The 25,272-nt window shown below is 37.7% G+C and overlaps 2 protein-coding genes and 1 long non-coding RNA gene across 5 annotated transcripts; 2 read left to right on the top strand and 1 right to left on the bottom strand.

Moving 5' to 3' along the window:
• Positions 1–1,666: 1,666 nt before the first annotated feature.
• LOC122966642 (tryptase-2-like) lies at positions 1,667–14,609 on the top strand. 3 transcript variants are annotated; one of them, XM_044330905.1, is made up of 5 exons: positions 1,667–1,772; positions 3,018–3,195; positions 4,744–5,018; positions 13,959–14,092; positions 14,290–14,609. In XM_044330905.1, the coding sequence occupies exons 1-5, from the start codon at positions 1,721–1,723 to the stop codon at positions 14,467–14,469; spliced, it is 819 nt and encodes a 272-aa protein (XP_044186840.1). In that variant the 5' UTR covers positions 1,667–1,720; the 3' UTR covers positions 14,470–14,609. The 3 variants fall into 3 exon arrangements, with proteins under 3 accessions (XP_044186840.1, XP_044186839.1, XP_044186838.1); XM_044330904.1 differs by lacking the exons at positions 13,959–14,092; positions 14,290–14,609 and adding exons at positions 5,561–5,694; positions 5,893–6,212; XM_044330903.1 differs by lacking the exons at positions 1,667–1,772; positions 3,018–3,195; positions 4,744–5,018 and adding exons at positions 9,948–10,043; positions 11,421–11,598; positions 13,142–13,416.
• LOC122966646 lies at positions 7,279–8,791 on the bottom strand. The gene is made up of 3 exons (XR_006398424.1): positions 8,421–8,791; positions 8,271–8,303; positions 7,279–7,388 (listed from the first exon to the last, which is right to left on the bottom strand). It is a non-coding gene; the product is annotated as an uncharacterized LOC122966646 (long non-coding RNA).
• A 2,972-nt stretch (positions 14,610–17,581) lies between the features above and the next one.
• Positions 17,582–24,000, top strand: LOC122966641 (brain-specific serine protease 4-like). The gene is given in 6 exon segments (XM_044330902.1): positions 17,582–17,723; positions 19,954–20,050; positions 21,340–21,517; positions 22,846–23,120; positions 23,476–23,615; positions 23,788–24,000. Coding segments are annotated over 5 exon segments (858 nt in total). The 5' UTR covers positions 17,582–17,723; positions 19,954–19,998.
• Positions 24,001–25,272: the final 1,272 nt, after the last annotated feature.

The raw sequence follows: 25,272 nt of genomic DNA, 5'->3' as shown, positions 1-25,272 counted from the left end.
CAATTGAATGTTTGACAAAATCATCTTCACTCAAGGTTGCCTTACCAGGATTTCTAAAGCTTTTACCTGCAGCTCATGGTCTTCCACAGCAAATGGAGTTTGTGCAGTTGTCATGGAGATGACATGACAACACGTCAAAATCCATTTGTTCAGTGGCCTTGAAGGCAACACACAGAAAATTGCTCCAAAGTACTAATAGTGGTCAAGAACTCCACAGGGTTCTTTTAAAGCAGCTATAATGTATGAAATGACACTGTGTGATGTGAGAAGTGTCACTAGTAGTGATGAACCTACAGAGAATTATCAGCGACTCTGCAGCTCCCCTCAGCTTTACACAGCTGTATAGTGACTTTCAGACTCCTAGTTGGTTTCTCTGTCTCTGGGCAAAATATATTGAAGCTGCCATGTGTTCTGTAGATCAGCTATGTGCTTAAAGGGAGCAAGTTACTTACACAGAGTGTCTATACTGACACTATACTGATGCTGGTCTGTCTGGAAGAGAGTGATGCATCTCTATTGACTGTCGTTTCACAGTCAGCACTTCTTTCACTTTATGTCTAATACTGGCTTACGCTGCCATTTGTCCCTTTATTTATTCTACACTTCAGATGTAGATGTGATAATTAATCTTTAATTGAGTTGAACAAACATTTGTAAAGGAGAACCCAGCTTCAGTCAGTGCTTTTATAAAACAGAAACTTACCAAAAGCCAGTCCATTTGCACCAACAACCTGTAAATAACAGATAGACAAAAGCATTAGCAACTCACCTAAAAGTAACGTTTGTGTTTGTTTTTACAGGAGACACTCTAGCTGGGAATTTAATTCATACAGTGAGAGCGGTGTCTTGTGATATTAAAAAAACAAGACCTTTCTCTAAATGATCTGTGGTTTCGTGACAGCTGGCTAAAAGCAGAAGCAGAAGTGTGAATGATTATTTATTAACATTTAAAAGTGGATAAATACTTTCAATAAATAGTTCATGTGTGTACAGTCACAGTATACTGTTATCAAGCTTTCACTAACTGTTAATACATCAGTTACAGATGTTACATGAGAGGAATTCTAATAGTCGACAAATCAACTGATCAACACAGAAAATACATGTAACAATAATCAAAACTTTAAAATGTCTTCATGTTTGATTCTACAGTTTTACAAATGCATTATAGTGTGTTATAAATGATTTATTGAGTGTTTATATACTGCTCATTACTCTCAAATAGGGAAGGTTGAAATAAAGGGTTATGCAACAATACATAGTAGCCTACAAAACAGTCTGAGCAGCAGATAGACTAAATCCAACAATAAAATTAGAGAAACACTATGATAACAAAATAATTTTGAATTTCTTGTACTATTATTGGGATCAGGACAGACAGGAGAGCCAGAATATCCTTTATAATATCAATTTACTGTAAAAAGCTGCTTTTAAATGAGTGAAATAGAGAATTCACCTGTTCCTTTTGACCAAAATACTCTAGTTTAAACATTCAGTGAGTTATATTTAAAGATCCAATGTTCTGAATCTATAACCTTGTTAAATAAAATGCTACAAGTGTGAGATGAATATAAAATATATTAAAAGCACAATTGAGTAAATGTATTTTTCCACCTCTGGTTTGAGAGGAAAGAGAAGGCGTTTAGTGTTGATTAGAAGCTGATTTTATCTCCAGCTGTGTGTATAAAGCTTAGGGCCACTGCCTCACTCCATCACAGCCATGGCTTTCTGCAAACTACTGACTGTGCTGGTCCTGATCCACAACACTGGAGGTGAGAAAGACATTCAGTGTACATTTTGACCGATGTGTTAATTCTTATTTGGATTCAATTAAGTTGGCAGTGGAGGCCAAATATTAAAAGTTCTTATTAGAGTTCATCTAAAAATGTGTAGTTTGTATGTCTCTATCGTAGCATCCTGAGGTAGGCATGTAGGGAATCCTCCCAGCATGCACCAGGGCCACAGACTCATGGACATAGTTTGATTTTATGTGTTCATGGTGCTGTTTCTTTACTGGTGTCATTGTGTTTTCCATAATTTCATTGTTGTCATATAATTAGTTATTAAGTTATAATGATTGTTGACATGCTTCCCAATATGAGTGTTTGTAGTCAAATGCTTTTATTATAAGAAGGGACTGGTTAAAAAACCTAAGAGCTGATGGTTAAAAACTCTGGCTCCTCCTGCCAAAATGTCACAACACAATATTGCACTCTTTAATAATGAGGGAATGATCTATTACAGTTTTTAAAATGTTCGTCCCAACTCTGCTGAAATGGTGCCTTTACTTTAAAACATCTGTTTCAGTTAGAATTTAAACTGCATTGTGTTGATTTAATTAGAAAGGATTTAGTGTGAGTTGTGAATCTATTTTTAAGTTGAGTCAAGGTTAACGTTTTGCTTGTTATCTAAAGAACATTATTCTAATATCACCAGAAGGACTGATGAGTCATTTAGTGGAGTTTCAACTTCAACATACCTACTCTTATTAGTAAAATATCATTTGCTACCTTAATAAACTGACAAACCTTTTTACAAATCATAATGTGGTAGTTAAACTGAGTTCAATTGAGAGTTTAATTAACTTTATTGCCATTACAACAAACATTAGGAACTCACCTTGATAAACTCATAGAGCTGCACAGCCAGGACAATATTCAACACAGCATATGAATAAAATCGTATTAAAATACACAAAGTACCATTAAATCCTGAAAACTAAGCTAAAACAAGAATACACCTTAAAGACCAATAAGTGACCAGTAATTTTAGATGCAGAAAGACGACCAAACTAAACTGTGATGAAGAAAATGAGTTACTTTACAGAACTGTGTTAAAGTGGACCATAGTTTCTCTTGAAACACCAAATAAAGAAATAAAAAAAATCTTAAGAGCCAACTACGAAAAACATGGTATCAATATCTGGAGTCTTCTCCAGATACAACTTTATACTTAATGTAACCATCTCAATACTCAACAAAACTCTTAGAAAGTTTCATCATTGCATCTTTCTAAAGGTTTGCTTGGGGCTGAGGTGAAGAGCTCCATCGTTGGGGGGAAGGATGCTGTAAAGGACAGATGGCCGTGGATGGTTCACATAAACATCACAACATCTGAGGGCACTGAAAACTGGCGCTGCGGCGGCTCCATTGCCAGCGATCAGTGGGTGCTGACTGCTGCAAGCTGCTGGGATGAGTAAGTGTGTAACTGTCTTTTTTTCACAGGACACTAATCATCTGCATAACACTGATTGCTTGTATCACCACTGCGCTGGCTTTTACCCCAGAGACTTATGGTAGAAAGAAATACTGGCAAACTGATTACTGTTGAAAAGTTAAAAGTTACTGAATTGATTCAAAACTTCAATTGCTTTCTTTGAAAACATTTGATAATTATACTGAAATCAATAACTATCAATATACATTTGAACATTTTAATACAATTCATGTAACAACAAACCTCAATGCAAGTGTGACTGCTGTTACTTTAACCCATGAAAACTGGTTAACCAGTAAATAAATCTTTGAACACTAAAATATTATAAATAATTTGTCATAAAATACAATGGGTAACTGAGGCTAAAGTTAAAATAGTTGTGGACATAGATTCTGAAAATTAATAAATATGGTACAAAATTTGACATCCTTGATCTGATCTGAACTACAGCAAAATCTACATTACAGCACAACAGCTTTAACATCTTGATCCAGCTCATTATCCTTGTCTGTTAGTATTGCAATAATACTGCATAAAATACGCTAACACCTTAAGCAGGGCTCAAAATACAAATCCCCAGAAAAATAAAGATGATTAAGATACAAGGCCGTAGCTGGCCAATTTGTATTTGTTTAAACTTTAAAATAACTGAGGTTTTGGCCACTTCGAGCAGCAAGCTGTAAACACACCTCTGACAGTGTTTAAAGTTGGTTATTCACACATCCAACAGACACACAGAAATATTAACATTCATTTGGAGTTGTGTTTCTTGTGACTTTACAAGTGTAAAAGCAATATTTACTCTCTTTAAGTTGTGAATTTTGTCTCTTACAACTCCTGTGAAACATATCTGGCTGCTAAATGCTCCACTATGTTCACCAGCTAGTTGCTAATTAGTCCATTTGCTGTTTGGTGCTGAGCAGGTAGTGTAAAGTGGGTTTTTACAGCCTTTTCATTGACCACAGCTGTCTGCTGCAGCTGAAAATTACACAGTGAGAACTGTGAGAGTGAAACAAAACAGTTAAGTTGCAAACTGGAGAATCAAAACAATGAGCTCCGTCGAGTTGAAGGGAACTGCAGAGTCGGATGATCATTTTCTGTGAGTTCATCACTATGAGTAATCCATTTCACATTACCTGTAGCTGTTTGATCCATAGTCAATATGAATATATTGAGCCTGGTATCAGAACAACCTACCAAAATGTGATGCTGTATTATAAAAATATCAGTACAATTTATTTGGCCTTACACTTTGCCTGAACACACGCCAACCAGTCTCTATGAATTTCTGTCACACCCACAATGATGATGTCACACAAATATAAGCGACTAGTAGATATATAATCATTATTGGTTTCATCCAGTCAAATGGAAAAACAAGGCAATGCTTAAATGTCCCACTTTTGCAGAACCCACTTACATACTGCAATACAAGTGTGTTGTGTGTGTTAAGGTATATGTACATAATGAAGGGTCATCAAAAAATGCTGAAAAACTAACACAGTATATGTGTGTTTGTGTTGCCAGCCAGCGTAAACCTAGCTTGCGTCGATCAATGGTTTGGATCGGCGCATACAAGCTGCACGAGGCGCCTACACGTTACGTGGGTATAAATGATGTCTACAAACACCCTCAGTACCGATCCTTTGCCGGAGGCTATCAGAACAACATCGCCCTGGTCTGGTTGAAGAAAAAGTTGACTGACACACAGGGTGGACGGGTGGATCTGCCCAAGGCCAACGTCAACCTTCATGCATCATCTGACTGTTGGATCGCTGGCTGGGGCAACATTAAGAATGATGGTAAGTTCTGCACATCAAGTAGGTGACCAAATGTTTTTGTACAGATTCAACACATGAGATATAATGTGTTAGTTTGTTCTTCTCAGAGTTTAGGGCTCCAAAGGTGTTTTCACTTACTTGGCCTGATTAGGTTTCTCTCAGGACTGTAGGTGTGTACAGACTGAGTTTAATTTATTCTTTATTCTATATATATTTTTTAAATTATTGTAATCTCCCCCTCTCTCCTGTTAGTTTTGTTGCACTTATTTGGAAGGGAAAATTGAACATATTGAGTTTTAATGTGTCATGTCAGTGACAGCAGAGCTCAGCCCAAACAACCCTGAGCAGCTAGTGCAGCTTTGTGGGCTCCTTATTGGCAAAATGGCTTGTTAATATGGACCATGGACCCTGCTATGATATGACCCTACCCACTATGAATGATATGATCTTCTCTCTCAAGGCTTAGTTTACCACAGACAGAAAAACATTGAAACATCCAGCCACAAATACCTTGGTCACTAAACTACATCATTATATCACTTATTCTATATGTGTCCATGCAGTTCCACTGCCATATCCAGAAGCCCTTCAGGAGCTGAAGATTCCCATCGTCTCTGATAAGGATTGTAAGGCGGCGTATCCTTGGCTGACGTCTAAAGAGCTGTGTGCAGGGGACAAGGCAGAAGACACCTGCACAGTGAGTTTTACTATTTAAGTCCATTGAGTTATATAATATAGGTTCAATTCTCAACATAAAATCAATCTTAGATGCTGAATGTGAGCAGCTGGGAGTAAATCTGACATGACAGTAACTGATGTTTTTACATAGAGGTAAACTACACACTGAATCAAGCACTTACACAATGAACGTCATGTTTTTTTTTGTGTTCTTCAGGGGGATGAAGGCGGCCCGCTGGCGTGTCGTGTTGGTGGTCGCTTTGTGCAGGCGGGCATTGTGAGTTATGAGAGCTGTAAACCTGGTAACCGCCCTGGCCTCTACACCAGAGTGTCTGAGTATCTGGACTTCATCAACAGTTACATCCACCGCGGCGAGGAAGCTTCAGCCGAGGTCTAAAGTCGACTCACCAGACAACCCGCCTTACTCTTTCTAGTTTTTCTCGGATTGTTCTGTCAGTCCATGCAGTCATTTACACTGGATGACATGTACTCTGCTTTCCTCAACTAAATTCTTTGCATTAAAGCTTTTAAGCATCATTTTCAGTGTCTCTATGTGTTTTGGAGAATTTCTGTTCAAACCCTTGTGGAGTAAGTTCAGCACAGTCAGATGGCACACTGTATTACATTCTAGCAACAATCACAGTCCACATGCTTTGGGCATATTCACAAAAACAGACATTTTTATCTACACACAGTATACACCCCTCCACTCCTGAACTAACACACTAACCCTTCCTCTCACACATGTATCCTCAACTACATGTTTTTTTTACTTCATATGTCTTGCAGAATTCATCTCAAGATGAGATGCCACATTTTATGCAATTTTCAGATATTTTCAGAACAGCTGGATGCATTTCCCTGAAATTAACGCACTTTCAATACATGTGAGAAAAGTGTTCTCTTGTGTAGCTCTGAAATTAATCAACTTTTTCTTAGTGACATTTTTTAAAATCTGATTTGTCGGCCTTGCTGGCAGCTTGACTCAAGCAATGGACGGCTGATCAGTCAGTCCACCACTACAGACTAAAATATCTCAATAATTATAGGATAGATTGGACATTCATGAATCAGTATGAGTTTAGTGATCTCTCATCTAGTGCCAATGATAATATAACGTTTTGTTATCAGTGAAATCTACAAACAACAATTGAATGTTTGACAAAATCATCTTCACTCAAGTTTACCTTACCAGGATTTCTAAAGCTTTTACCTGCAGCTCATGGTCTTCCACAGCAAATGGAGTTTGTGCAGTTGTCATGGAGATGACATGACAACACGTCAAAATCCATTTGTTCAGTGGCCCTGAAGGCAACACACAGAAAATTGCTCCAAAGTACTAATAGTGGTCAAGAACTCCACAGGGTTCTTTTAAAGCAGCTATAATGTATGAAATGACACTGTGTGATGTGAGAAGTGTCACTAGTAGTGATGAATCTACAGAGAATTATCAGCGACTCTGCAGCTCCCCTCAGCTTTACACAGCTTTATAGTGAGTTTCAGACTCCTAGTTGGTTTCTCTGTCTCTGGGCAAAATATATTGAAGCTGCCATGTGTTCTGTAGATCAGCTATGTGCTTAAAGGGAGCAACTTACTTACTGAGTGTCTATACTGACACTATATTGATGTTGGTCTGTCTGGAAGAGAGTGATGCCTCTGTCTTTCTCTGCAGTCTGTGTTATTGTGCCATCCAATCTCTTTACTTTGAAGCCTCTGTCCCCCAAACACACACACACACACACACACCCCAACGAACTCAATTTTGTTGTAGCTTGCTAGTAGTTATTTTTCTAATTGTACCAGCTAACTTTTTCTGACTAATTGCATTTCCCTCCTTATGTCACTGCATATTTCTTTAATATTATTTCAACATTTTAAGTTACACTATGTAACCTCTGACAGAAGAAATTGCACATTTTCCCTCATACATATGTTAAGTTGAATTCATCAGCAATATAATTCACTTTTGTTCAATTCAATTAACTTTTTGTTGCTACAGCCTCACTTGGTCTGGTATGACCAGTCACTGATGGTGGCTAATGATAGCTAACTATAGATAGATATTAATGTGTGACTGACATTACTGAGCCAGTTCACTGTCAATACATTTTAGCATTTAGCATCATTTATCCTGTATTTGTCGATTCTGGCCACAGTTCAGCACAAGTCACATAGGTTCACTTTAAGGTGAAAATCATCTGAAACACTTTTGGGAAAAACAAGAATTTTATTTACATCTTTGTTGAAGTTGTCAGGGGTTGCAAATAACCTTTCATTTCTTCAATATAAATCAAACAGAGGGTTTCTGTACCTTTCTGTTTGTCTGAGAGTGAATATAAAAGTATGGACATGCTACACTGCAACAATAAGGCAACACTATGAGGAAGCTGTGAGCTTCATTAGTGTTGACTGTCGTTTCACAGTCAGCACTTCTTTTACTTTATGTCTAATACTGGCTTACACTGCCATTTGTCACTTTATTTATTCTACACTTCAGATGTAGATGTGTTAATTAATCTTAAGTTGAGTTGATAAAATATATGTGTAATGGAAAACCCAGCTTCAGTCAGTGCTTTTATAAAATAGAAACTTAACGTTATCAAAAGCCAGTCCAGTTGCGCCAACGACCTGTAAATAACAGATAAACAAGAGCATTAGCAACTCACCTTAACGTAACGTGTGAATTTTTAGTACTGTATGTTTATGAGTCAATTCAAACAAACAACTGACAAATGACAGACTCACCATTACTGTCGGAGCTTTGAGCAGGATCTGCGTTAACGCTGGCTGTCTGCTCCATGTTTACAAATCTACACAGGCTGAATAAAAGCAGACCCAGCTAACAGGCTAAATAAAAGAACTAGCAGGCTAACATTTCAAACTGCTGAAACACTCAGGAGACATCGTAGACTGCGTTAATGCTGACACAGACGGCAAGTTCACAACAACTTACAGGCTAAGTTATATTTCTCATGACTGCAGCTGATGTAGTTTATAAACTTTGACGACGTTACCAGACATCCATGAACGTTACATGAAACGCGGTGTTTCACACAAATAAATCCCCACAGAAACAAAGCCAATCCCGGTCGATTCCCGTTCGATGACGGGAGACACTTTTTTACAGGAGACACTCTAGCTGGGAATTAAATTCATACAGTGAGAGCGGTGTCATGTGATATTAAAAAGACAAGACCTTTCTCTAAATGATCTGTGGCTTCGTGACAGCTGGCTAAAAGCAGAAGTCCCTTCACTGTTCCTACTTTCAGCATCACATGTGCCTTTCAGGTCATTTTAAACCAACATTTAACATTTATAAGCAGGATATAAACACTTAATACACAATAATGGTTTGACAGAATAATGATAACTCGGTTTATGTATTCATGAGTTTTGAACACATTTACAAACTATTTTAAAGTGTGAATGATTATTTATTAATATTTAAAAGTGGATAAATACTTTCAATAAATAGTTCATGTGTGTACAGTCACAGTATACTGTTATCAAGCTTTCACTAACTGTTAATACATCAGTTACAGATGTTACATGAGAGGAATTCTAATAGTCGACAAATCAACTGATCAACACAGAAAATACATGTAACAATAATCAAAACTTTAAAATGTTTTCATGTTTGATTCTACAGTTTTACAAATGCATTATAGTGTGTTATAAATGATTTATTGAGTGTTTATATACTGCTCATTACTCTCAAATAGGGAAGGTTGAAATAAAGGGTTATGCAACAATACATAGTAGCCTACAAAACAGTCTGAGCAGCAGATAGACTAAATCCAACAATAAAATTAGAGAAACAATATAATAATAAGATAATTTAGAATTTCTTGTATTGTTATTGGGATCAGGACAGGTAGGAGAGCCAGAATATCCTTCATAATATCAATTTACTGTAAAAAGCTGCTTTTAAATGAATGAAATAGAGAATTCAGCTGTTCCTTTTGACCAAAATACTCTAGTTTAAACATTCAGTGAGTTATATTTAAAGAGCAAATGTTCTGAATCTATAACCTTGTTAATTAAAGTGCCACAAGTGTGAGATGAATATAAAATATATTTAAAAAACAATATTTCTCTCTGAAATGTTGTGCAGCAAATATATAAATCCTTACAAAATGAAAATACTCAGGCAAAATACGTGTATTTGCAATTTGTACTTGACAATAATTGAGTAAATGTACTTTCACACCTCTGGTTTGAGAGGAAAGGGAAGGCGATTAGTGTTGATTAGAAGCTGATTTTATCTCCAGCTGTGTGTATAAAGGTTAGGGCCACTGCCTCACTCCATCACAGCCATGGCTTTCTGCAAACTACTGACTGTGCTGGTCCTGATCCACAACACTGGAGGTGAGAAAGACATTCAGTGTACATTTTGACCGATGTGTTAATTCTTATTTGGATTCAATTAAGTTGGCAGTGGAGGCCAAATATTAAATGTTCTTATTAGAGTTCATCTAAAAATGTGTAGTTTGTATGTCTCTATCGTAGCATCCTGAGGTGGGCATGTAGGGAATCCTCCCAGGGTGCACCAGGGCCACAGACTCATGGACATAGTTTGATTTTATGTGTTCCTGGTCTTGTTTTTTTAATGGTGTCATTGTGTTTTCCATAATTTCATTGTTGTCATATAATTAGTTATTAAGTTATAATGATTGTTGACATGCTTCCCAATATGAGTGTTTGCAGTCAAATGCTTTTATTATAAGAAGGGACTGGTTAAAAAACCTAAGAGCTGATTGTTAAAAACTCTGGCTCCTCCTGCCAAAATGTCACAACACAATATTGCACTCTTTAATAATGAGGGAAGGACCTATTACAGTTTTTAAAATGTTCGTCCCAACTCTGCTGAAATGGTGCCTTTACTTTAAAACACCTGTTTCAGTTAGAATTTAAACTGCATTGTGTTGATTTAATTAGAAAGGATTTCGTGTGAGTGGTGAATCTATTTTTAAGTTGAGTCAAGGTTAACGTTTTCCTTGTCATCTAAAGAACATTATTCTAATATCACCAGAAGGACTGATGAGTCATTTAGTGGAGTTTCAACTTCAACATACCTACTCTTATTAGTAAAATATAATTTGCTACCTTAATAAACTGACAAACCTTTTTACAAATCATAATGTGGTAGTTAAGCTGAGTTCAATTGAGAGTTTAATTAACTTTATTGCCATTACAACAAACATTAGGAACTCACCTTGATAAACTCATAGAGCTCCACAGCCAGGACAATATTCAACACAGCATATGAATAAAATCGTATTAAAATACACAAAGTACCATTAAATCCTGAAAACTAAGCTAAAACAAGAATACACCTTAAAGACCAATAAGTGACCAGTAATTTTAGATGCAGAAAGACGACCAAACTAAACTGTGATGAAGAAAATGAGTTACTTTACAGAACTGTGTTAAAGTGGACCATAGTTTCTCTTGAAACACCAAATAAAGAAATAAAAAAATCTTAAGAGCCAACTACGAAAAACATGGTATCAATATCTGGAGTCTTCTCTGGCAAAACAACATACCTGGACATTTTAGGTTGATCTGTGCAAACTATTTACACAGCATCTCTTCCTGTAGTGACCAGACTGTAGATTCAACCAAAGGCAATGTCTGATTTGTCAAATATGTCAAATACTTTCAACTTTATACTTAATGTAACCATCTCAATACTTCTACCTCAACATAACTTTTACAAAGTTTCATCATTGCATCTTTCTAAAGGTTTGCTTGGGGCTGAGGTGAAGAGCTCCATCATTGGGGGGAAGGATGCTGTAAAGGACAGATGGCCGTGGATGGTTCACATAAACATCACAGCATCTGATGGCATCGATAAGTGGCGCTGCGGCGGCTCCATTGCCAGCGATCAGTGGGTGCTGACTGCTGCAAGCTGCTGGGATGAGTAAGTGTGTAACTGTCTTTTTTTCACAGGACACTAATCATCTGCATAACACTGATTGCTTGTATCACCACTGCACTGGCTTTTACCCCGGAGACTTATGGTAGAAAGAAATACTGGCAAACTGATTACTGTTGAAAAGTTAAAAGTTACTGAATTGATTCAAAACTTCAATTGCTTTCTTTGAAAACATTAATAATTATACTGAAATCAATAACTATCAATATACATTTGAACATTTCAATACAATTCATGTAACAACAAACCTCAATGAAAGTGTGACTGCTGTTACTTTAACCCATGAAAACTGGTTAACCAGTAAATAAATCTTTGAACACTAAAATATTATAAATAATTTGTCATAAAATACAATGGGTAACTGAGGCTAAAGTTAAAATAGTTGTGGACATAGATTCTGAAAATTAATAAATATGGTACAAAATTTGACATCCTTGATCTGATCTGAACTACAGCAAAATCTACATTACAGCACAACAGCTTTAACATCTTGATCCAGCTCATTATCCTTGTCTGTTAGTATTGCAATAATACTGCATAAAATACGCTAACACCTTAAGCAGGGCTCAAAATACAAATCCCCAGAAAAATAAAGATGATTAAGATACAAGGCCGTAGCTGGCCAATTTGTATTTGTTTAAACTTTAAAATAACTGAGGTTTTGGCCACTTCGAGCAGCAAGCTGTAAACACACCTCTGACAGTGTTTAAAGTTGGTTATTCACACATCCAACAGACACACAGAAATATTAACATTCATTTGGAGTTGTGTTTCTTGTGACTTTACCAATGTAAAAGCAATATTCACTCTCTTTAAGTTGTGAATTTTGTCTTTAACAACTCCTGTGAAACATATCTGGCTGCTAAATGCTCCACTATGTTCACCAGCTAGTTGCTAATTAGTCCATTTGCTGTTTGGTGCTGAGCAGGTAGTGTAAAGTGGGTTTTTACAGCCTTTTCATTGACCACAGCTGTCTGCTGCAGCTGAAAATTACACAGTGAGAACTGTGAGAGTGAAACAAAACAGTTAAGTTGCAAGTTGGAGAATCAAATCAATGAGCTCCGTCGAGTTGAAGGGAACTGCAGAGTCGGATGATCATTTTCTGTGAGTTCATCACTATGAGTAATCCATTTCACATTACCTGTAGCTGTTTGATCCATAGTCAATATGAATATATTGAGCCTGGTATCAGAACAACCCACCAAAATGTGATGCTGTATTATAAAAATATCAGTACAATTCATTTGGCCTTACACTCTGAGCACACACCAACCGGTCTCTATGAATTTCTGTCACACCCACAATGATGATGTCACACAAATATAAGTGACTAGTAGATATATAATCATTATTGGTTTCATCCAGTCAAATGGAAAAACAAGGCAATGCTTAAATGTCCCACTTTTGCAGAACCCACTTACATACTGCAATACAAGTGTGTTGTGTGTGTTAAGGTATATGTACATAATGAAGGGTCATCAAAAAATGCTGAAAAACTAACACAGTATATGTGTGTTTGTGTTGCCAGCCAGCGTAAACCTGACTTGCATCGATCAATGGTTTTTGTTGGCTCATACAAGCTGCACGAGGCGGCTACACGTTACGTGGGTATAAATAGTGTCTACAAACACCCTCAGTACCGATCCTTTGCCGGAGGCTATCAGAACAACATCGCCCTGGTCTGGTTGAAGAAAAAGTTGACTAAAGGACAGGGTGGACGGGTGGATCTGCCCAAGGCCAATGTCAACCTTCATGCATCATATGACTGTTGGATCGCTGGCTGGGGCAACATTAAGAATGATGGTAAGTTCTGCACATCAAGTAGGTGACCAAATGTTTTTGTACAGATTCAACACATGAGATATAATGTGTTAGTTTGTTCTTCTCAGAATTTAGGGCTCCAAAGGTGTTTTCACTTATTTGGCCTGATTAGGTTTCTCTCAGGACTGTAGGTGTGTACAGACTGAGTTTAATTTATTCTTTATTCTATATATATTTTTTAAATTATTGTAATCTCCCTCTCTCTCCTGTTAGTTTTGTTGCACTTATTTGGAAGGGAAAATTGAACATATTGAGTTTTAATGTGTCATGTCAGTGACAGCAGAGCTCAGCCCAAACAACCCTGAGCAGCTAGTGCAGCTGTGTGGGCTCCTTATTGGCAAAATGGCTTGTTAATATGGACCATGGACCCTGCTATGATATGACCCTACCCACTATGAATGATATGATCTTCTCTCTCAAGGCTTAGTTTACCACAGACAGAAAAACATTGAAACATCCAGCCACAAATACCTTGGTCACTAAACTACATCATTATATCACTTATTCTATATGTGTCCATGCAGTTCCACTGCCGTCTCCAGAAACCCTTCAGGAGCTGAAGATCCCCATCACCTCTGATAATGATTGTAAGGCGGCGTATCCTTGGCTGACGTCTAAAGAGCTGTGTGCAGGGGACAAGGCAGAAGGCACCTGCACGGTGAGTTTTACTATTTAAGTCCATTGAGTTATATAATATAGGTTCAATTCTCAACATAAAATCAATCTTAGATGCTGAATGTGAGCAGCTGGGAGTAAATCTGACATGACAGTAACTGATGTTTTTACATAGAGGTAAACTACACACTGAATCAAGCACTTACACAATGAACGTCATGTTTTTTTTGTGTTCTTCAGGGGGATGAAGGCGGCCCGCTGGCGTGTCGTGTTGGTGGTCGCTTTGTGCAGGCGGGCATTGTGAGTTATGAGAGCTGTAAACCCGGTAAGGGCCCTGGCCTCTACACCAGAGTGTCTGAGTATCTGGACTTCATCAACAGTTACATCCACCGCGGCGAGGAAGCTTCAGCTGAGGTCTAAAGTCGACTCACCAGACAACCCGCCTTACTCTTTCTAGTTTTTCTCGGATTGTTCTGTCAGTCCATGCAGTCATTTACACTGGATGACATGTACTCTGCTTTCCTCAACTAAATTCTTTGCATTAAAGCTTTTAAGCATCATTTTCAGTGTCTTTATGTGTTTTGGAGAATTTCTGTTCAAACCCTTGTGGAGTAAGTTCAGCACAGTCAGATGGCACACTGTATTACATTCTAGCAACAAACACAGTCCACATGCTTTGGGCATATTCACAAAAACAGACATTTTTATCTACACACAGTATACACCCCTCCACTCCTGAACTAACACACTAACCCTTCCTCTCACACATGTATCCTCAACTACATGTTTCTTTTACTTCATATGTCTTGCAGAATTCATCTCAAGATGAGATGCCACATTTTATGCAATTTTCAGATATTTTCAGAACAGCTGGATGCATTTCCCTGAAATTAACGCACTTTCAATACATGTGAGAAAAGTGTTCTCTTGTGTAGCTCTGAAATTAATCAACTTTTTCTTAGTGACATTTTTTAAAATCTGATTTGTTGGCCTTGCTGGCAGCTTGACTCAAGCAATGGACAGCTGATCAGTCAGTCCACCACTACAGACTAAAATATCTCAATAGATAGATTGGACATTCATGAATCAGTATGACTTTGGTGATCTCTCATCTAGTGCCAATGATATTTTGACATGTTTGGTTATCAGTGAAATCTACAAACAACAGTTGAATGGTTGACAAAATCATCTTCACTCAAGGTTGCCTTACCAGGATTTCTAAAGCTTTTACCTGCTGCTCATGGTCTTCCACAGCAAATGGAGTTTGTGCAGTTGTCATGGAGATGACATGACAACACGTCAAAATCCATTTGTTCAGTGGCCCTGAAGGCAACACACAGAAAATTGCTCCAAAGTACTAATAGTGGTCAAGAACTCCACAGGGTTCTATTAAAGCAGCTATAATGTATGAAATGACACTGTGTGATGTGAGAAGCGTCACTAGTAGTGATGAACCTACAGAGAATTATCAGCGACTCTGCAGCTCCCCTCAGCTTTACACAGCTTTATAGTGAGTTTCAGACTCCTAGTTGGTTTCTCTGTCTCTGGGCAAAATATATTGAAGCTGCCATGTGTTCTGTAGATCAGCTATGTGCTTAAAGGGAGCAAGTTACTTACACTGAGTGTCTATGCTGACATTATACTGATGCTGGTCTGTCTGGAAGAGAGTGATGCATCTCTATTGACTGTCGTTTCACAATCAGCACTTCTTTCACTTTATGTCTAATACTGGCTTACACTGCCATTTGTCCCTTTATTTATTCTACACTTCAGATGTAGATGTGATAATTAATCTTTAATTGAGTTGAAAAAACATGTGTAAAGGAGAACCCAGCTTCAGTCAGTGCTTTTATAAAACACAAACTTGCCAAAAGCCAGTCCATTTGCACCAACGACCTGTAAATAACAGATAGACAAGAGCATATGCAACTCATCTAAAAGTAACGTTTGTGTTTGTTTTTACAGGAGACACTCTAGCTGGGAATTTAATTCATACAATGAGTGCGATGTCTTGTGATATTAAAAAGAGAAGATCTTTTTCTAAATGATCTGTGGCTTTCTGGTCATTTTAAACCCACATTTAACATTTATAAGCAGGATACAGAGTTTTGAACACATTTTCAAACTATTTTAAAGTGTGAATGATTATTTATTAACATTTAAAAGTGAATAAATACTGTTAGTAAATAGTTCATGTGTGTACAGTCACAGTATACTGTTATCAAGCTTTCACTAACTGTTTATACATCAGTTACAGATGTTTCATGAGAGGAATTCTAACACACATGACCTGGTCAAAGTTTGATTGAAATGTGTACTGTCAGGTGTGTAGAGACAATAAGTAACTGCAGGTGGACACAGAAAAATACTCATATATTTGAATGGAGAATGTGAGCGAACCGCTGGGTGCTTGGGCCTTAATAAAGGAAATACTGCAGTACAGAGCTACAAATTTTAGTTTTGATTTTATTTTTCTGCAGCACTTTATCACTAAACTGTCACTCTCACTCCATTTTCCCCTTCCCCTCATAGGTCACCCTCACTGCTGAATTATACATATAAGACTCATAATTATTGTAAAATGAATGATAATAACACCAAACTTCATACAAAGTTTGTATAAATGTATTGTATGTATATAGACCTTTCTGCTGTATCCTTCAAAAATGAGCTCCATTTAACGTGACACCCATCCCCCCACTTTCTTCCCTCCCTCTCCCTCTCAGCTGGAGAGAAGGATTTCAGAGCAGTCTTCTAGTGGAAATATCTTCATAAATCCCATGACTTTGGCCAAATCTCACATTAAAAATCACATTCATATAGGAATTTTCGTCGTGAATCCAGTCATACAGGTTTGAAAGTGGTCTGACTTATAGTTTAGATGTCAGACGCCTCAGTTTGGCACAAAGTTCATGCTCAGAGATTGCCTCCCCATTGGTTTACATTGTAAGGTGCGATGTGGCACTTCAACTTTCGGGGCTTATAATATCTAAACTGGTCGAGTTATTACAAAGTTTTTGATAACTTGTTCAGCACAGTGTGATAAGTCATGTATTAAAGTTTGAAGCCGATACCATAACGCCCTAGGAGGAGATAGCGTTTCTTGGGGGTCCAAAATTGGCACAAAGTCGTACTTTGATGGGCATATTGCGGACTTCCTGTTGGATTTAGGGAAGGGTGTCAGCATATGATTTGTAGGTCTTGATGAGACGAATAATTGAGTTTTGGTTCGATCTCTCTACGACATTCCTACAGGCCGTGGCTGCCATATTAGATACATAGGTGGCGCTATAGGGCACATTTTGGCACTTTGGGGGATAATTTTCACATTTTATCAAATTTTTCACCAGACCTGATGTGCGTACCACATTTGGAGAGTTTTTCAACATGTGTAGGGGGTCAAATTTAGGTTTGAAACGGCGAGATAAGAAAGAAAGAAAGAAAGAAAGAACCACAACAGATACAAGAGGGTGTTCGCTCCTTTGGGGCTCAGGCCCTAATAAAATGACCGTCATGACCGCTGCCGTCAGTCACATGATGACCTTTCACCTGAGGTCATCCGTGACGTACCCTAACAGTCGTAACTGAGTTGCTGCGGCAACCAGGGACGCTGCAGACAGACGCTCTGCGGGAGAATTTCATTTCGCTCTAAAAAGGGAGAACTTCAGCTGCCGGTAAGCGGGGTTTTGCAGCGGTGTTATGTGCGCGTTGTTTGGTGTATTTACAAGACGAAGTGAAGTGAACGTGCACGTTTGTTGTACAGCCTGTTCAGTTAGCCACCAGCTCACCACAGTGTGCTGCTTGAGTGGAAAAAGTATGGGTGCTTTTCATTACGCTATGTATGTAATGTGTGTATTGATTGGTCAGCTGATCTGACGGGACAGTAAACAGTCGGCTGTTGTCGTCATACAGCAGATCAGCAAAACTACCTGTGGGACAGGAATGAAAGTACCAACAGCAGCTGATCATATTTATTCATATAATGAAAATTACTGAATCATGAATCAATCACAAAAAACACTCTTGTGACTTTCTTTTCTTTTCTCCATAAGCCAAAAGGCTTCTCCTTTCTTCTTCTCCGTTTCAGTGTGTCTCCTACAAAATCATCACGTCAGATTTTCACAAACTAAATAAGCAACGTTTTATTCAGACATATTCTGCAGGCTACAGCTGTTTTTATTTTTCCTTTATATCGGTTCTGTTCGTTCAGTAATTAACGGGTTTAAATCGTCTAATTGTGTCTCATTCTGTGACAGCCAGACGATGCTATAGATCTATAATCAAATGATACAAATTGGAGCAGTTATCAGGTGTTTTCCTTCCAGCTATCACTATGTAAAAATGATTAAGTAACAGTGTAAAGTATTAATTAATTGTATGAATAGATTTTCGATTCAAACTTAAGAGTTTAAACTGTTACTTAATAAGTTCTACATATTTAAAGCTGACTTCTACATACACCGTCTCCTCATAATGACACTAGAGTGAGCGAGGACGTCCTGTTTGGTGAATTAAATTCTTCCGTCCTCGCGAAGACATAGAAGTGAGGGAAACGACATGTTAGCGTAATGAAAAGCATCCTATGACGGCAGCAACCTCCCCAGCAACCCCCTCAACAGCAACTGTACTATGTACCCCATCAGGTAAAACATGAGTGCCTTAGGTCATACTGGTGATACTCAACATACTATGAAGTGATGATTATGAGGTACAAATGTATCACTGTGGTTTTTAGTACCATGGCTGATCTGCATAACAGCTACAGTTCACATGGCTGTAAGAAGAGGTGGAGGTTATTAAAAAGAAGAGATAAATAAAAATACTGACAGAGAGCTCTGTTTAGTGTACAGTTTGATGTGTCATCATATTCAGTTTATGAATGTTTCTGCCCTTGTTTTTGTTTTGAAATTGTGTAAACTTTTTTGTGAGAGATGTGCACAGATAAGTGAATGTTTGGATTGCTACGTGTGTAGTCATCTTGGCGTTTATTATTGCTGTTATAATGACAAATATCATTTTCATGTTGGAGTAACATCATCAGGAACGTTTGAGATGCTATTTGATAGTTGAGATGAGACAGCTGAGTGTGATTTTTGCGCTGCTGAATGAGACTGTTGTGACTTTAAATTGAAAAGAACAAGGTACTGCCAACAGAACACACACACAGACAATAGAGAATCATGGTCCCCCTCCGATATCATCAGGTGGGGACAATGATATACTATGATGCGATTTGTTGTAAGATTCCATGTTGTATTCTGTTTGAATAAGGGTTGCTATAAATTCAACATGTTATGCTGTAAGTTATGTCGGTGTATGGTGTTTAAAAGTCTTGTTCCATCTGCCCCTTTTTAACTTTGAGTACCTGCCCCTCTAAAGGTCTCTGCACGGCCCTGATAGTGTGTTATAAATGATTTATTGAGTGTTTATATAATGTTCATTACTCTCAAATAGGGAAGGTTGAAATAAAGGGTTATGCAACAATACATAGTAGCCTACAAAACAGTCTGAGCAGCAGATAGACTAAATCCAACAATAAAATTAGAGAAACACTATGATAACAAAATAATTTTGAATTTCTTGTACTATTATTGGGATCAGGACAGACAGGAGAGCCAGAATATCCTTCATAATATCAATTTACTGTAAAAAGCTGCTTTTAAATGAATGAAATAGAGAATTCAGCTGTTCCTTCTGACCAAAATACTCTAGTTTAAACATTCAGTGAGTTATATATAAAGAGCAAATGTTCTGAATCTATAACCTTGTTAAATAAAATGCTACAAGTTTGAGATGAATATAAAATATATTAAAAGCACAATTGAGTAAATGTACTTTCACACCTCTGGTTTGAGAGGAAAGGGAAGGCGATTAGTGTTGATTAGAAGCTGATTTCATCTCCAGCTGTGTGTATAAAGCTTAGGGCCACTGCCTCACTCCATCACAGCCATGGCTTTCTGCAAACTACTGACTGTGCTGGTCCTGATCCACAACACTGGAGGTGAGAAAGACATTCAGTGTACATTTTGACCGATGTGTTAATTCTTATTTGGATTCAATTAAGTTGGCAGTGGAGGCCAAATATTAAATGTTCTTATTAGAGTTCATCTAAAAATGTGTAGTTTGTATGTCTCTATCGTAGCATCCTGAGGTAGGCATGTAGGGAATCCTCCCAGCATGCACCAGGGCCACAGACTCATGGACATAGTTTGATTTTATGTGTTCATGGTGCTGTTTCTTTACTGGTGTCATTGTGTTTTCCATAATTTCATTGTTGTCATATAATTAGTTATTAAGTTATAATGATTGTTGACATGCTTCCCAATATGAGTGTTTGTAGTCAAATGCTTTTATTATAAGAAGGGACTGGTTAAAAAACCTAAGAGCTGATGGTTAAAAACTCTGGCTCCTCCTGCCAAAATGTCACAACACAATATTGCACTCTTTAATAATGAGGGAATGATCTATTACAGTTTTTAAAATGTTCGTCCCAACTCTGCTGAAATGGTGCCTTTACTTTAAAACACCTGTTTCAGTTAGAATTTAAACTGCATTGTGTTGATTTAATTAGAAAGGATTTAGTGTGAGTTCTGAATCTATTTTTAAGTTGAGTCAAGGTTAACGTTTTGCTTGTTATCTAAAGAACATTATTCTAATATCACCAGAAGGACTGATGAGTCATTTAGTGGAGTTTCAACTTCAACATACCTACTCTTATTAGTAAAATATAATTTGCTACCTTAATAAACTGACAAACCTTTTTACAAATCATAATGTGGTAGTTAAGCTGAGTTCAATTGAGAGTTTAATTAACTTTATTGCCATTACAACAAACATTAGGAACTCACCTTGATAAACTCATAGAGCTGCACAGCCAGGACAATATTCAACACAGCATATGAATAAAATCGTATTAAAATACACAAAGTACCATTAAATCCTGAAAACTAAGCTAAAACAAGAATACACCTTAAAGACCAATAAAGACCAGTAATTTTAGATGCAATCTTAACTATTTTCTTTAATACATTTGTTTCAGCGGCAGAAAGACGACCAAACTAAACTGTGATGAAGAAAATGAGTTACTTTACAGAACTGTGTTAAAGTGGACCATAGTTTCTCTTGAAACACCAAATAAAGAAATAAAAAAATCTTAAGAGCCAACTAAGAAAAACATGGTATCAATATCTGGAGTCTTCTCCAGATACAACTTTATACTTAATGTAACCATCTCAATACTTCTACCTCAACATAACTTTTACAAAGTTTCATCATTGCATCTTTCTAAAGGTTTGTTTGGGGCTGAGGTGAAGAGCTCCATTGTTGGGAAGAAGGATGCTGTAAAGGACAGATGGCCGTGGATGGTTCACATAAACATCACAGCATCTGATGGCCACGATAAGTGGCGCTGCGGCGGCTCCATCCTCAGCGATCAGTGGGTGCTGACTGCTGCAAGCTGCTGGGATGAGTAAGTGTGTAACTGTCTTTTTTTCACAGGACACTAATCATCTGCATAACACTGATTGCTTGTATCACCACTGCGCTGGCTTTTACCCCGGAGACTTATGGTAGAAAGAAATACTGGCAAACTGATTACTGTTGAAAAGTTAAAAGTTACTGAATTGATTCAAAACTTCAATTGCTTTCTTTGAAAACATTAATAATTATACTGAAATCAATAACTATCAATATACATTTGAACATTTTAATACAATTCATGTAACAACAAACCTCAATGAAAGTGTGACTGCTGTTACTTTAACCCATGAAAACTGGTTAACCAGTAAATAAATCTTTGAACACTAAAATATTATAAATAATTTGTCATAAAATACAATGGGTAACTGAGGCTAAAGTTAAAATAGTTGTGGACATAGATTCTGAAAACTAATAAATATGGTACAAAATTTGACATCCTTGATCTGATCTGAACTACAGCAAAATCTACATTACAGCACAACAGCTTTAACATCTTGATCCAGCTCATTATCCTTATCTGTTAGTATTGCAATAATACTGCATAAAATACGCTAACACCTTAAGCAGTGCTCAAAATACAAATCCCCAGAAAAATAAAGATAATTAAGATACAAGGCCGTAGCTGGCCAATTTGTATTTGTTTAAACTTTAAAATAACTGATGTTTTGGCCACTTCGAGCAGCAAGCTGTAAACACACCTGTAAAAGTAATATTCACTCTCTTTAAGTTGTGAATTTTGTCTCTAACAACTCCTGTGAAAAATATGCTGCAGCTGAAAATTACACAGTGAGAACTGTGAGAGTGAAACAAAACAGTTAAGTTGCAAACTGGAGAATCAAATCAATGAGCTCCGTCGAGTTGAAAGGAACTGCAGAGTCAGATGATAATTTTCTGTGAGTTCATCACTATGAGTAATCCATTTCACATTACCTGTAGCTGTTTGATCCATAGTCAATATGAATATATTGAGCCTGGTATCAGAACAACCCACCAAAATGTGATGCTGTATTATAAAAATATCAGTACAATTTATTTGGCCTGACACTCTGAGCACACACCAACCAGTCTCTATGAATTTCTGTCACACCCACAATGATGATGTCACATAAATATAAGTGACTAGTAGATATATAATCATTATTGGTTTCATCCAGTCAAATGGAAAAACAAGGCAATGCTTAAATGTCCCACTTTTGCAGAACCCACCTACATACTGCAATACAAGTGTGTTGTGTGTGTTAAGGTATATGTACATAATGAAGGGTCATCAAAAAATGCTGAAAAACTAACACTGTATATGTGTGTTTGTGTTGCCAGCCAGCGTAAACCTAGCTTGCGTCGATCCATTGTTTGGATCGGCGCATACAAGCTGCACGAGGTGGCTACACGTTACGTGGGTATAAATGATGTCTACAAACACCCTCAGTACCGATCCTTTGGCGGAGGCTATCAGAACAATATCGCCCTGGTCTGGTTGAAGAAAAAGTTGACTGACACACAGGGTGGACGGGTGACTCTGCCCAAGGCCAACGTCAACCTTCATGCATCATATGACTGTTGGATCGCTGGCTGGGGCCACATTGAGAATGATGGTAAGTTCTGCACATCAAGTAGGTGACCAAAACTGTTTTTGTACAGATTCAACACATGAGATATAATGTGTTAGTTTGTTCTTCTCAGAATTTAGGGCTCCAAAGGTGTTTTCACTTATTTGGCCTGATTAGGTTTCTCTCAGGACTGTAGGTGTGTACAGACTGAGTTTAGTTGTTATCTATATTCTGGACCATGGACCCTGCTATGATATGACCCTACCCACTATGAATGATATGATCTCCTCTCTCAAGGCTTAGTTTACCACAGACAGAAAAACATTGAAACATCCAGCCACAAATACCTTGGTCACTAAACTACATCATTATATCACTTATTCTATATGTGTCCATGCAGTTCCACTGCCGTCTCCAGAAACCCTTCAGGAGCTGAAGATTCCCATCGTCTCTGATAAGGATTGTAAGGCAGCGTATCCTTGGCTGACTTCTAAAGAGCTGTGTGCAGGGTACATGGCAGGAGGCAAGGACACCTGCACAGTGAGTTTTACTATTTAAGTCCATTGAGTTATATAATATAAGTTCAATTCTCAACATAAAATCAATCTTAGATGCTGAATGTGGGCAGCTGGGAGTAAATCTGACATGACAGTAACTGATGTTTTTACATAGAGGTAAACTACACACTGAATCAAGCACTTACACAAAGAAGGTCGTGTTTTTTTGTCCTCTTCAGGGGGATGAAGGCGGCCCGCTGGCGTGTTATGTTGGTGGTCGCTTTGTGCAGGTGGGCATCATGAGTTATGAGAGTCCTGAAGGCTGTGGTCTCAGTAACCACCCTGGCCTCTACACCAGAGTGTCTGAGTATCTGGACTTCATCAACAGTTACATCCACCGCAGCTAGAAAGCTTCAGCCAAGGTCTAAATTTCCCAGAAGCTGAAGCTGTCCAGTCGACTCACCAGACAACCCGCCTTACTCTTTCTAGTTTTTCTCGGATTGTTCTGTCAGTCCATGCAGTCATTTACACTGGATGACATGTACTCTGCTTTCCTCAACTAAATTCTTTGCATTAAAGCTTTTAAGCATCATTTTCAGTGTCTCTATGTGTTTTGGAGAATTTCTGTTCAAACCCTTGTGGAGTAAGTTCAGCACAGTCAGATGGCACACTGTATTACATTCTAGCAACAATCACAGTCCACATGCTTTGGGCATATTCACAAAAACAGACATTTTTATCTACACACAGTATACACCCCTCCACTCCTGAACTAACACACTAACCCTTCCTCTCACACATGTATCCTCAACTACATGTTTCTTTTACTTCATATGTCTTGCAGAATTCATCTCAAGATGAGATGCCACATTTTATGCAATTTTCAGATATTTTCAGAACAGCTGGATGCATTTCCCTGAAATTAACGCACTTTCAATACATGTGAGAAAAGTGTTCTCTTGTGTAGCTCTGAAATTAATCAACTTTTTCTTAGTGACATTTTTTAAAATCTGATTTGTTGGCCTTGCTGGCAGCTTGACTCAAGCAATGGACGGCTGATCAGTCAGTCCACCACTACAGACTAAAATATCTCAATAGATAGATTGGACATTCATGAATCAGTATGACTTTGGTGATCTCTCATCTAGTGTCAATGATATTTTGACATGTTTGGTTATCAGTGAAATCTACAAACAACAGTTGAATGTTTGACAAAATCATCTTCACTCAAGGTTGCCTTACCAGGATTTCTAGAGCTTTTACCTGCTGCTCATGGTCTTCCACAGCAAATGGAGTTTGTGCAGTTGTCATGGAGATGACATGACAACAGTTCAAAATCCATATGTTCAGTGGCCCTGAAGGCAACACACAGAAAATTGCTCCAAAGTACTAATAGTGGTCAAGAACTCCACAGGGTTCTTTTAAAGCAGCTATAATGTATGAAATGACACTGTGTGATGTGAGAAGTGTCACTAGTAGTGATGAACCTACAGAGAATTATCAGCGACTCTGCAGCTCCCCTCAGCTTTACACAGCTTTATAGTGAGTTTCAGACTCCTAGTTGGTTTCTCTGTCTCTGGGCAAAATATATTGAAGCTGCCATGTGTTCTGTAGATCAGCTATGTGCTTAAAGGGAGCAAGTTACTTACACAGAGTGTCTATACTGACACTATACTGATGACGTTCATCAAATATATGTA

Source organism: Thunnus albacares, chromosome 17 (assembly GCF_914725855.1).
Source record: "Thunnus albacares chromosome 17, fThuAlb1.1, whole genome shotgun sequence".
Taxonomy (NCBI): domain Eukaryota; kingdom Metazoa; phylum Chordata; class Actinopteri; order Scombriformes; family Scombridae; genus Thunnus; species Thunnus albacares.
This window is presented reverse-complemented; position numbering and strand designations above follow the sequence as displayed.

Bases quoted from the DNA above. Each gene is read 5' to 3' on its own strand.
- LOC122966642 (XM_044330905.1), top strand. From the start codon at position 1,721: ATGGCTTTCTGCAAACTACTGACTGTGCTGGTCCTGATCCACAACACT. The intron at 1,773-3,017 runs GTGAGAAAGACA...ATCTTTCTAAAG, and splicing joins CCTGATCCACAACACTGGAG to GTTTGCTTGGGGCTGAGGTG. The intron at 14,093-14,289 runs GTGAGTTTTACT...TGTGTTCTTCAG, and splicing joins AGGCAGAAGGCACCTGCACG to GGGGATGAAGGCGGCCCGCT.